Here is a 14,924-nt window from a genome sequence, read left to right on the forward strand (position 1 = left end):
GACAAATTTAGATTTAGGCGCGAGATAGGTAAAGACTGGTTTCGAAATAGAGAAGTGGATGAATGGAACAAGTTACCGAACTTCATAATTAACTCGAACACGCTAGGTAGCTTCACATATAGGTTGGACGGATATATGAGCGATAGGGGTTGGGTGTAAACGAGATTGTCCAGTATGGGCCAATAGACCCACTGCAGTTTCCTCCATTCTTATATTCTTACAGGTATGTTCTTATCTCGTAACCTAACTGTTACACTGCCAACGCTCTCATCCTTACAACAAATGTATCTCAAGTAGATGGTATGAGGCCGCACCTCAAGAGGGCAGTGTCTCACGTGTTCAATACGTCTCTACACTCTGGAGGGTCAGCTTAAAACAAATTGCAAAAAAACGTTGTTCATTTGTTTGAACTTGAAGACAGCGTCCTGTGCGCCATACTAAATGTTTACCCACTAAATAACGTAGAGCAAGTGAACAATATAATAACCAAATTAAGACGGGGAAGAGATGTGAATGGTGTAACAAAACTCTTCAGTTATATACATGAAAGAAACTCATTAGACGCCGACTCAACTAAACAAAACTTCATGAATGGCGAAGCTGGAAGTGAGACAATAAATATTGACAAAACCCAAGAAAGTTAGACTTGAATCTTGCTGTCAACGGTTGGCTAAGATGTTCACAGCTGGCAGTGATAATAACTTTCAACAGAGTCATGATGATCACTGGGTGAGACTCAGCTCCTGATGCGGAGGCTGGTGATGATAGCAGAAAGACACGATTTGTGTCCACTTTGTAACCCAACAGTGTCCCAGCAGCGCTATTTCAACCTTCAGCTGTCTTTGGGTAGTCAGACAACTCGGCTTGGCAGATGCATTGTGAAAACTTTGTGAGATGACCAAACAAAGCTCCCGGGAGGTGTGATTTATGTCTTTGATAGAGATGAACTCCCACAATGATCATCATCAAGCGGACCGCTATACACATAATGTATCCTCCATCAATTTTGGAAGGTCATTGCTGTGTCTGAAGGGTGTGAGGATGATCCATCAATCAAAGATGTCACCTGCCACATGTAAGCAGAAATTCGAACTGGATCAACCATCATTTTAATAAATTATGTGGTTATTAGACCCAAGAAAGATGAGTAGCAAGGTCAACAAACAGTAGGTCATTAATCACCCGAGCGACATGCAGTTGGGGCAGATGTTCACACACAAGGCGACTCAGATGTGCTGATTATCCATTCATCTAAGTTTGCAACAACCATAGGAGACGACACATTGTGTACTGTACTGTACTCCTATTGATCAACTATGTGGACAGCAATACAAGAAGCAATGTATTCCAGCTTGAGCCCAAACAAAGTTGAGTCGAGGCCTATCATGCTGTACGTGTCTTCCAATATGAGAGACGGAAATAAATAATCAAGAGCTGTAATATTAAGAAAGTTGATGCAGGGACTACAATGATCACCTCACACTGATACCAGCAGCATCTACCATTCTAGAGGTCAATAAGTTCACATGTAAAAGGAAAATAAAGCAGTTCATACTGATGTTCATGCAAGAAACACGGCTTAGAGTCTAAGCTGTTCTGTGTGGGGTGCTAAGATGTGAGGTTCACCAAGCCTCCAGTGGTAGACCTGCGATTTGGTTCAAATGATGGTGGCACCTGAAATTAAAAACGGCTTAGCTCTTCTGCAGTAGCCAACCTTGTTCATGTATATTATAGGTTCTGATATATTGCAAACATTGTTATACAGGGCGTGGGACATTGAACTTCAGGTAAGTAGCTAAGAATAGTTACTTTTTTAGTCCATCGTGGTCCAATGGATAGCTACCAGAATGCCAACCTTCGTGGTCCGGGATCGAATCCCTTACGGTACTACTAACAAAAGTCGCGTCTAATGATATATCAGGTATTAGTTTAATTTGACGTTCAACATTGTGATTGAATTGTTTTTAGACAATTAAACTTACTTGACATAAGTGACCACAGAGTCGGAGTCGAGAAAGGGTTTAATTTATTTTAATTTTTTCGACAATTTCAGTTTTAATAACTTTTCCTGTAATGACAAGGATACCTTTCTTAAGTACAATACATTAAAATGAAAACGTTCTTCCTGCTTCTTTTGAGTTAAGCTGTAATGATAAAGGATTACACCACAGCGGCCACACAGATGGTAGGAGAAAGTAACCATAAATGACAAGTGGAAAATATCTACCATCTATGGCTTCCTTGTTCTATATTTTCTGTGAGAGTTTTAAAACATTCATCATATCCGCTGGTGGGCTTCTCTTGGTGGTGTACAGTAACTCAACAACGTGATAAGGTTCAGGTTAAGTCAACACAAACCTGAGCATCACACGAGGGTTAATCCTACCTTGGCAACGATCATGGTCTCCAGGAAGGCAGGGTCGTGGTCATTGTGGTCAGTGACAGTCACCAACACTCGGGCGAAGTCGGCGTTCTCTCTCCTCCCTCTGTCCCGACAGCTCACCGTCAGTTCGTGCACCCCTGTCACCTCCCTGCACATACACACACACACATGAATTAATCATTGTAACTAGCAGAGTGTCCCTGTCTCTCTTGATACAGAGTGATAGAGATCTTACATGATATATTAATTTAAAACAGGAATATATATATGTGAAGAAGTGTGAGAAAACAGGGCAACACTACCAACCTGTCGAGGGGCTCGGCAACGATGAGGTCCCCGACGGTGGAGTCGATAGTGAAGAGGCCGTGGGAGGCGAGGGACTGGGCGTGGTGGAGGGAGAAGTAGACGGCGGAGGCGGTGGAAGGAGACTGGTCCATGTCACGACACTGGAGGGCAAGGACGGTAGTGCCAGGAGCGACGGCCTCGCTGACGCTGGCCTCGTACACCCTGGCACTGAACACTGGCCGGTGGTCGTTGGCGTCCATCACCTCCACAACCAGCTGTAGTAATACACGATACTCTCACACACACAGTCTACCTTATATACAGGAGTAAGTTAGATTTACTTGGTTTCAGTAATAATATATCAAAAACCCTCAATGTGGTTTACTCGTAAATAGTTTCATCTATGTGTTCAATTAAAAACATAATTATGGAAAAGTGATACTGAAATTGAAGAAAAGATTGACAAAAATAATAATTTAAACTAAAAGTAAAAGAAATTCGAATGAAGAAAGAAGAAAATATTAAAAAATCTACTTTAACTGAGAAGTGAATTTCAAAAGATTAAAAACCTTGTCTTCATTATTGGAGAACTTAAATAATTTATATCATTTCATCAACTTCCATGATAAATTGATTTGTACTATTAACGTGTCTCATGACTTTGTTCCCAGTCATGTTGTTCTCCTTACTTCTCCCCTTCCAATGTTTATCATAAGTTCCGTATTCCTCCCTTATTCATTCATTTTCCGTTTCGTAGTATTTAAAAACCTCCTCCTGTTACCTGGCACCCCCCCCCCCCATCACCCTCACTACCCTCATACTGTGTGTTCATTATTTAACAACCATCTGCACATAAATTAATTTGTTTTATTTTCACCATTTCAATGTGTTATTGTATTTTTGTTTGATATTTATTTTACTTGTTTGACACAACAAACTAACGTTAGTTGTTCAGAATTCGATTTAGGTTAGGTTAAGTTAGGTTAGGTTAGATATACAATAAATTCTTAAAATAAAAATAAATTCTACAAAAAAAGAAAATAGCCTTGTAATGCTAGTAGCAGTCAGACCTGTTCTCTAGACCATCGAAACCTTATATATATATATATATATATATATATATATATATATATATATATATATATATATATATATATATATATATATATATATATATATATATATATCCCTAGTGACACTCGACACACGGTCACAGTATAGGAGAGACAGACTTTGCCTCACAATATTTCGTCTCAGGTGAAAAATTACACCATGGTATTGATCCTCCTGTCCTGTAAACTTACATTTTCATATTATTTTTCAAGTTTATAATGATATTATCGAGAAAAAGAACTTTTTTCTTTATTTAGTTAAAGATCAAAGAAGCAGGATGCACAAAAGTAAGATGAATGATGACACTCCGACCGCTACCTGATGTTTGCTAAACTTATCCTGAAAACGAGACGAAGCTACAGTATAAAAGAGTTAGGTAATGGGAAGAGAAAGGCTAATGGGCAAAAGACTACACAAGGATATTATGTAAAAAATACTGTGAGAGTATAGAAATTAGTGTATAAATAAGGCAGTGAAGTTTGCACATGAAAGAAATTTATTTGATAGTTATAAAAGTAAAGAGCACGGTGTAACACAGATTTAGAAGAGTATCGGCAAGATTTAAAGTAACAGGGTGGCGGTGGAGGATAGAGGTCAGGGAGGAGGGTGAAGCAACGGTGTGACACTAATGAAAGGAGAGGCAGAAGAAGAAGACGAAGAAAAAGAAGCTCTCGTAGAACTTGAAACATGGAGTAAATTTAATAGGCATCTTACTATGAATATGACATATGGTAAACAGAGGCGCCAGTCTACTCAGTACATCCGGGTATCTTGGTAAGAGAGACTAATAACAGCTTGAATGATTAAGTGAAGAAAAATGAAGAAATTAAAGAAGGTAGGGAGTGTGTAGGTCAAATAACTTAAAGTAAAACTCGTCAAAACAGAACACTTAACCAAATATAAGAATCTGTGAGTAGTGTCTAGGAATCTGGAGAAGCCATGTGATACGAAGCACCACGAAGCACTTGTGGGAGGTAGTGATGATTTATGGAGTGGGAGGAAAGCTACTTAGATCATTAAAAACAATAAATTAAATAAAGTTAAAAGTAATAAGTGAAAGGTTTGAGATGGGGGGTGAAACGAGGTAGTGTAATGTTCAGTAACTGGATAGAGCGGTGGGGTAGGAACTGGATGTGTATAGTTGCTAGGGGGTATTGTCAGTACGCATAGGTGTACTACTTTATACAACGAGTGGTCAGAATTTCGTAAAGGCTGGTGGGTGAATCTTACAAGGCTTACAATGGGACAAGATCATAAGGTAAATACAGAGCAAGAGTTTGATCAAATGGATATTGGTCAACCATATAGCATAGAAAAGCCGAATGAAAGGAAAATGAAATTGTAATGAAGAATTGAATAATGGATGAGGCTAGGGAAAAGTTGTGTGTAAATCCTGCAATAAAAAAATGGTTTGATGAATAGTTATATTGAATTGAGAATACTACATGGGGAAATATTATTACCCATTACGCATTACCCGTCACCCATTAACTGTCACCCATTACCCGTCACCCATTACTACTTACCTGTCTACCCATTTTCTGTTACCTATTACCCGTCACTCATTAACTGTCACCAATTACCCGTCACCCATTAAATACCACCCATTACATGTCACCCATTAACTGTCACCCATTACCCGTCACCCACTAACTGTCACCCATTACCCATCATCCATTAACTATCACCCATTACCCGTCACCCATTAACTGTCACCCATTACCCGTCACCCATTACCCGTCACCCCATTATCCAGCACTCATCATCCATCACCTATCCAATATCAATCTCTTATCACCCATTGCCCATCAACTCACATTATCTGTAACTCATCCACTCATCCATCAACTATAACTTGTCACTCATCCGTAAGGTAGTCATCACCCATCTTATCCATTATCTGTCATATGTGAATTCTTATTAGTCATCCAATACCCATCACCCATTAAGTCATCTATCCGCTACCAGTCACCCAGTATTCCTCATCCATCATCCGTCACCCGTCATCCATCACTATAGTCATCAAGGATCCATCAATCTTTTTTGATTCGCCATTACAATAAGACACAACAGAGCTCTCAACTGCATGCATTAAAATGTTTAATGTGGGAGTAATGGAGAGAGGGGGGGCACAGAACCAACAGAGAAAGAGAGAGAAAGAAAGACCACTAGAGGAGAGAGATGAGCTAATGTGTTATTGTATTGTACTGAGCTGAACATGATACAGTAACAAGAGGTTTACTGTACCTCCACAACTTACCTCTACAACTCACCTCAACACCTGTACCCTCCCTGTCCAACCTAACTGTCCACAACTGTACTCCACAACTGTACCTCCCACAACTGTACCTCTGCTGTACCTCCACAACTGCTTACCCCTCCACAACTGTACCTCCACAACTGTACCTCCACAACTGTACCTCACAACTGTACCTCTACAACTGTTTCTCCCAACTGTACTGCCACAACTGTACCCTCTACAACTGTTCCTCCACAACTGTGCCTCTACAACTGTTTCTCCCCAACTTTCTCCACAACTGTGCCACAACTGTGCCTCCCACAACTGTTCCTTCACAACTGTTCCTCCACAACTGTACCTCTACAACTGTACCTCCCAAATGTTCCCCCCCACAACTGTACCTCTACAACTGTACCTCTACAACTTGTACCTCTACAACTGTACCTCTACAACTGTATTGCCTCTACCTGTACCTCTACAACTGTACCTCCCAACTGTACCTCTACAACTGTACCTCCTCCCCACAACTGTACCTCCCACAACTGTTCCCCACAACTGTACCTCTACAACTGTACCTCTCTACAACTGTACCTCCACAACTGTTTCTCCCACAACTGTTCCTGCCTGCAAAACTGTTCTCCCCTCACAACTGTACCTCCCAACCACTGCCTCCAACTGTACCTACTGTTTCCTCCACAACTGTTCCTCCACAACTGTACCTCCACAACTGTGCTGTTCCTCCACAACTGTGCCACCAAAACTGTTCCTCCACAACTGTACTGCCACAACTGTACCTCTACAACTGTTCCTCCACAACTGTACCTCTACAACTGTTTCTCCCACAACTGTTCCTCCACAACTGTACCGCCACAACTGTCCTCCACAACTGTTCCTCCACAACTGTACCGCCAAACTGTTCCTCCCAACTGTCTCCACAACTGTTCCTCCACAACTGTACCTCTACAACTGTTTCTCCACAACTGTTCCTCCTAACTGTTCCTCTACAACTGTACCTCCTAACTGTACCTCCCTCCACAACGTCCCTCCACAACTGTACCTCCCACAACTGTACCTCAACTGCACAACTGTACTCACCTCCTCACTGTTCCTCCTCCACAGCTGTACCTCTACAACTGTCCTCCACAACTGTACCTCCCACAACTGTACCTCTCCTGCCTCCAACTGTACCTCCACAACTGTACCTCCACAAACCTCCTGTACCTCACCTGTACCTCCACACTGTTTACCTCCACAACTGTTCTCCCACAACTGTCTCCTCCACAACTGTTCCTCCTGTGTTCCTCGACAACTGTACCTCCACGACTGTTCCTCCACAACTGTTCTCCACAACTGTACCTCCACAATTCCTCCACAACTGTTCCTCCACAACTGTACCTCCACAACTGTACCTACCTGCTACAACTGTTCTCCACCTCCACAACTCCACAACTGTTCCTCCCCAGGCTATAACCTCCCTGTACCTCCACAACTGTTCCACAACTGTTCCTCCACAACTGTACCTCTACAACTGTACCTCCACAACTGTACCTCCACAACTGTTCCTCCACAACTGTTCCTCCACAACTGTTCCTCCACAACCTCGCCCTCATTCCTCTAAATCATTATATTCTTTATTCAACCTGATTTACCTCAACATAATGCAGACAGCTGGTGAGTACACAACACACTGCAGACAGCTGGTGAGTACACAACATACTGCAGACAGCTGGTGAGTACACAACATACTGCAGACAGCTGGTGAGTATACAACATACTGCAGACAGCTGGTGAGTACACAACATACTGCAGACAGCTGGTGAGTACACAACATACTGCAGAGAGCTGGTGAGTACACAACATACTGCAGACAGCTGGTGAGTACACAACATACTGCAGACAGCTGGTGAGTATACAACATACTGCAGACAGCTGGTGAGTATACAACATACTGCAGACAGCTGGTGAGTACACAACACACTGTGAGTATACAACATACTGCAGACAGCTGGTGAGTATACAACATACTGCAGACAGCTGGTGAGTATACAACATACTGCAGACAGCTGGTGAGTACACAACACACTGCAGACAGCTGGTGAGTACACAACACACTGCAGACAGCTGGTGAGTATACAACATACTGCAGACAGCTGGTGAGTATTCAACATACTGCAGACAGCTGGTGAGTATACAAATATACTGCAGAGAGCTGGTGAGTATACAACATACTGCAGAGCTGGTGAGTACACAAATACTGCAGACAGCTGGTGAGTATACAACATACTGCAGACAGCTGGTGAGTACACAACATACCCAGACAGCTGGTGAGCACAACATACTGCAGACAGCTGGTGAGTACACAACATATTGCAGACAGCTGGTGAGTACACAACATACTGCAGACAGCTGGTGAGTATACAACATACTGCAGACAGCTGGTGAGTACAAAACATGCTGCAGACAGCTGGTGAGTACACAACATACTGCGGACAGCTGATGAGTACAAAGCATACTGCAGACAGCTGGTGAGCATACAACATACTGCAGACAGCTGGTGAGTACAAAACATGCTGCAGACAGCTGGTGAGTACACAACATACTGCGGACAGCTGGTGAGTACAAAACATGCTGCAGACAGCTGGTGAGTACACAACATACTGCGGACAGCTGGTGAGTACAAAACATGCTGCAGACAGCTGGTGAGTACACAACATACTGCGGACAGCTGGTGAGTACAAAACATACTGCAGACAGCTGGTGAGTACACAACATACTGCGGACAGCTGGTGAGTACAAAACATGCTGCAGACAGCTGGTGAGTACACAACATACTGCAGACAGCTGGTGAGAACACAACATACGTTGTTTTAAAAGGGCTGAAATATCCTTTCATTCCTCTCAAACCAGACAAGTTCCTATACTTAAGAATATTTTGACTCTGCCCTATCGTAATGAATTTGTCCCGTAAGTTCGGTCCCTCAAACTTCTAAATATTAATGTTGTTTTCAAGTATGACTCAACCATTACCAATATGTTAATAAGAAATAGCCCAAGTTTGAATGTAAATGGAAGTGTTTATTGTATTCCATGTAGCAAATGTAATTGTAATTATGTAGGTCAAACAGGAAAAACACTGCAGCTCTGAATCAAACAACATACTGTAAGTATAATATCAGAACAGCAACTGAAAGCAGTGCCTTGTTCGTTCATGTTAGGAATAATAATCACCCCATTGCTTGGGAAAAAAGCTTAGAAGTATTTAAATCATCTTGTGTCACAGAAAGACTTCTGGTTGAAGCTAGTTTGATTAAGGAATTAAAATCAATAAACCTTAGTGATGGTCAGTTCAAAACTGATAATATGTTACATAAATTTATTTGTCAGTGGTTATCAGCATATACCTAGATCACGCGCACCTACAGTGATTTACTTGTATATATATATATATATATATATATATATATATATATATATATATATATATATATATATATATATATATATATATATATACATATATATATTATGTATATATATATATATATATATATATATATATATATATGTATATATATATATATATAAATATATATATATATATATATATGTATATATATATATATATATATATATATATATATATATATATATATATATATATATATATATTGATAAAATCACAGGGGAAAAGGGAAGCAACGGAGCACCTTAGCTTTCGTCTTTATTCAAGACATCCTCAGAGGCAACTGGATTACATGGACAGAGAGAGGCTTAAATATACAGGGTGACCTTAAAACATGAGGTCAGGTCATAATGATGTCATCTACTAATCCCCACAAATATATATATATATATATATATATATATATATATATATATATATATATATATATATATATATATATATATGCAAGTAAATCACTGTAGGTGCAAGTGTGATCTAGGTATATATATATAGATATATCTTGATAAAATCACACGGGAAAATGGAAACAACGGAGTACCTTTTTTAGCTTGTCTTTATTCAAGACATCATCAGAGGCAACTTCCATTTTCCCGTGTGATTTTATCAAGATTTATCTTATCCACGTTTTCATTGTGGATTTACATGAAATATATATATATATATATATATATATATATATATATATATATATATATATATATATATATATATATATATATATAATATAAATATATATATATATATGTGTGTGTGTGTGTGTGTGTTTGTGTGTTTATCGCTAATCGTCAAGTATCCCTGTTTAGTTTAATTTATATATTTTTTTTCAGACAGGAATAACTTATGCGCATTATGTACAGGAGGTGATGTACAGTCGTAGAGAAATGTTCAACAGCGTGTTTTGTTGGTCACGTCTGTCTTGATTACCGCGCAGCAACTCTCCTACACATCGACCAGGAGGACCGAGGGTATGTAATCGATGTGTGTCAGTCAAGCTTTCAGTCCACACAGGACGCTTTACCTATGTTTCTCTCGTCTTCACCTACTGTGTACATTAAGTCACCGGATGGGACGTAGTGTCTTCTTCTTTCTACAATTACCTAGAGCAGTGTTGATTAAGATAATGCATTTCCCAAGGCTTTAAGTGTCATGTTTAATTGTGAGAGGTAGTCCTGGTACACAGTCACAAACTCAGACCAGCCAGGGTTCATTTTAACACCAGCATCATCTTGAAGCATAATAAGGTTGCAGAGCCTCGCCTGTGGTGATGTGGTTAGTCGTGGAGTTATTGTACACCGGTAATTGCATATACAATGTATACCGAGTTGTGCTCTCTCCTATGACGGTGGTGTGGTGTAAGGGCCTGGAATCCTTCATGCAGGTATCACCTCACTGGTAGCGTCGAGCCTGGACACATACTCTACCATTGCACACCCAGTTATTACCTCGCCACACCGCATAACCATATAATGACTTCACCAGATATTGTGTTGGAGCGAGGCCAGCACCGGGATTATGATCACACTAGTTATCTAAACCAACCCAACACTGTATATGGACCACAATTGTTACTGTTATTGGGTTTTGCTGTGAAACTGATCGTATTCTCTCGTCCTGTGACTGTGACTCAACTTTCATATCAACACATATTTTCTTCAGTATATTGGTGTTTATCCTTTGGCTGCCTCGCTCTAAATTTCTGAGCAGTATTAATAAGACCATTTTTTTTAAAATTGAGAAATTTACATTTTTATTATATATATTTGTATTTTAAGAAATCAATAGGACTTGGCGATTCAACATCGTAATATGACACACAAAATATGTTCAAAAGTAAAATATAAACTTTAGTATTAAATAAGTAAAATATTAAATTATGCTTTACTTCATGTGAATCCCGAAAGCCTGACAGCCATGCTGATACAGTGCACAATAGCATAAGTCTTTCTGTACAGGAGGAGGCAGTGTGGCCGGCATGACCGCCTTCACTTCCCTAAAGTTAGGTACCAATAACACGTTTCAGTAGAATATTAATACATCTACTGTACTTAATACAAAAAAAAACGATTGTGGTAGTTTTTGCCCTTATGTCTAAACGTTTTCCTTGTGAGTCATTAAATAAACATAAAAAAATACGATCTTCCGTCACTTAAGCTCACTAAATTAAGAAAAAAATAATAATGTAAACGTCTCCCCAGAAGTGCTGTTGTCTGCAAAACTCCCTTGATACTGTGAATTATCTAGAATGTATTGAAGAAAAAGTCTTCACTCCACAAGGTCTCGCTATCACCTAGTTTATGTATCAAACATTGACTATAGCTCAGGGCTGCTGCTTGATCAATACAACTTGTTCATTCACTAGTTATAACTCTACAAAGAAAGAAAAAACAATTATTTCAGTTTCAACATAGCCTCAGGTATTCAGCGAGGCCAGGTGGTCCTTAAGTATACTGTGGTTAGTCTATGATCCATCACCTTTATAATGTGCAGTAAATGTACTATATTGGCCTATGAAAAACTACCATGTATATGTTTTAGTATGGATTATTGAGGTAATTCTTCCTCCACACATAATGAGATACCGTAACCTTAGAGGCAGATTATTCTAAAGGTGAAAAGTACTGCAACGTTAACTGACTAAGATGGTAATACTATTCTTTATGATCCATTTAGAAGACGCGAAAATAGGGTTAGGTAATCTCCTCAACTGCTCAACACACCTTCTCTGCACACTTGCTCAACACGCGTTCACTCTCTCGAAAAAAAGGAGGAAATTGAGCCACCTGCTGCTCCGCCTACTAAATGGCTGGCGGGCACTCGTTGTAAATTGTAAGCATCTTTCAGTGCACCTGACGCCCGTCAACTATACCACCACCTCCACTCCTATACTCACTAGTCCACGGACCTCACACTTTTTTTTTAATTTCTTGGATATTCATCGTCTTAAATATGTCATCGAAAAATTCTTAAAATACGGTATATATATATGAATTAATTTTCTCATTATTTCACTCTTGTTAATTTTAGTATTTTAATAAGTGAGACGTGACAGGTGCATGTGGGGGCCTCCCATTATCTTGTGGTCAACACACTGTATAACACTGGGGGAGAACTATTAACTTCATCAGGTGAGGTAATGATATGAGCAGCACACGGGCCCTGGCGCTGCCCTACACTACCACCACCACCACCACCACCACCACCCTTGCCTGACCTTCCTCCATGACCTGCCTCCTTCACACCCTACCTAAACCTGCCTCCCTCACACCCTGCCTGGCCTGCCTCCCCCACACCCTACCTGACCTGCCTCCTTCACACCCTACCTAACCTGCCTCCCTCACACCCTACCTGTCCTACTTCTCTGACCTACCTCCCATACACCCTACCTGACCTGCCTCCCTCACACCCTACCTGACCCTGCTACCACCATTGCAAATACTACCACTGCTATAATTAGTAATTTTAACTACTACCACTACCACTATTTTGTGTTAAATGGCCTCCAGCCTCCCCCAGTAGCCACACCTTCGCCGCCATTTTATTACCTTAATATTAAATATCCTAATACATATGTAGCTATCCTAGCTGTGTTGAATTAGTTGAGCCGCAGGTCTATGCGGCATTCAGTGACTGTTGCCTCATAGTCAATATCTGCAACTGTTGTCGGCTTTAGGGCCGAAACTCTCGTTCCCCTGAGGCAGAGCAAAGCCGAACGAAGGAGAGAGAAGGACAGTCGACATCTCATCCAGGCTGTAACATAACTTTTGGGCTGCTGCTTCTGTTCGGATATCACCTCCGCGAGTCTGGCGTAGAAGCATCTTGCATTTGGTCCCAGCCCACCAGAGGTTGTGAACACCAGAGGAGTGAAGCTGCCTTGATCAACGTTCTGAATTCTCTCCCCATATGCCCTTAACTTGTCGTTCTCGTTCCTCCTGTGTACAACATCGAGAGCTAAGTTACGGTGACTTGCGGCCATGGGATCAAAAATCCTGATGTCGAAGAAGGCTCGCTGTCCCCGCGTCCAGAATCCTCGAGCACTGACGTCAACACGGGCTTCGTTGGATGAGTTTGAATTCCTATGTTGGAAAATCTCACCATCCAATGGAAGGAGGGTCGGTTCTACCCTGACATCACGGCAGATTTCCTTCAACATATTTGCTGTGAGATCCCTTACTTCGTCATGCCTCATGCATAAGAAGCCCCCTTTCTTGCACACCATGGCGTGATCGATGTCATAGGAAATGCCACACATGCATTGGGAGGGCAAACCTTCCACTGGCCTACCGTACCTTAGAGCAATGGCATCTGTAAATTCTTGTTTATTGAGACTGAAACCATTTGCCCTTATCGGTAACGTAGTTAACCAGTTCGAGGCGCCCACCTCCTGCGCTATAGCTACTTTTTTTCTCAAATTCTCTGGTACTTGCAACAACAGTTGCTGCAACTTATCACTTTGGCTGTGCTGTCGTTCTGTCATACTGGACCTTTCGAATCTTGCTTACTTCACTGGTGGTCCGTGAGGGCTGCCGTGAGCTTAACTCCACTTCTAATTGTTTCTCTTTAATTACTTGTGACACTTCGTCTACCGCCTGCCACTGTCTGTACTACTTTCTCGTGTACTTACTCCTTTCACTTTCCTATCCTCCCTCAACCTGTGTTACTTCTTCATCTCTCTCTCTCTCTCTCTCTCTCTCTCTCTCTCTCTCTCTCTCTCTCTCTCTCTCTCTCTCTCTCTCTCTCTCTCTTTCAAATTAATCGCTAAAAACATTCCATCTCCAGGTGTGTATATTAAACTTATCACTAGTTTTCCTGATTAACTAACTTCCAATTTTAAAGTTCTTGAAGCTCCCTTGGGGACAACACACACCAGAATAGTTTTGATTTAAATAGTTTACATTAATCACATATTTATTTTGGACAGCACATCATGATGTAAACTTCCAACGTAAATTAAAATAACATTCTTATTATTCCTTAAATAATTAGTTTGTGTTATTAACAAAGGAACTCATCGTGAGGTTATTACTGTACAGTGTCATCCATCTTGCTAATCAGTGTACAGATGTGGCAGTATATGTGGTACTAATCGTGTTGGCAGTGGATGTGGCACTACTGCTGTTGGCAGTGGATGCGGCACTACAACTGTTGGCAGTAGATGTGGCACTACTCCTGTTGGCAGTGGATGCGGCACTACACCTGTTGGCAGTATATGTGGTACTACTCGTGTTGGCAGTAGATGTGGCACTACTGCTGTTGGCAGTGGATGTGACACTACACCTGTTGGCAGTAGATGTACCAGTACTCCTGTTGGCAGTATATGTGGCACTACTCGTGTTGGCAGTAGATGTTTCACTACCCCTGTTGGCAGTGGATGTGGCACTACTGCTGTTGGCAGTAGATGTTTCACTACCCCTGTTGGCAGTATATGTGGTACTACTCGT

At 41.0% G+C, this 14,924-nt stretch overlaps 1 protein-coding gene across 1 annotated transcript in view; it reads right to left on the reverse strand.

Moving 5' to 3' along the window:
- The window catches only part of LOC121875995 (protocadherin Fat 1-like), a gene marked incomplete at its 5' end in the record, with an annotated part of 192,474 nt that overhangs the window by 106,790 nt on the left and 70,760 nt on the right, over positions 1-14,924 (reverse strand). Inside the window, 2 exons of the mRNA XM_042380838.1 lie at positions 2,387-2,531; positions 2,690-2,943. Of these exons, the coding sequence (XP_042236772.1) occupies positions 2,387-2,531; positions 2,690-2,943 (399 nt within the window). The remainder of the gene's footprint in view (positions 1-2,386; positions 2,532-2,689; positions 2,944-14,924) is intronic.

The sequence above is a fragment of the Homarus americanus genome, unplaced genomic scaffold, assembly GCF_018991925.1.
Source record: "Homarus americanus isolate GMGI-L3 unplaced genomic scaffold, GMGI_Hamer_2.0 scaffold19952, whole genome shotgun sequence".
NCBI lineage: Eukaryota > Metazoa > Arthropoda > Malacostraca > Decapoda > Nephropidae > Homarus > Homarus americanus.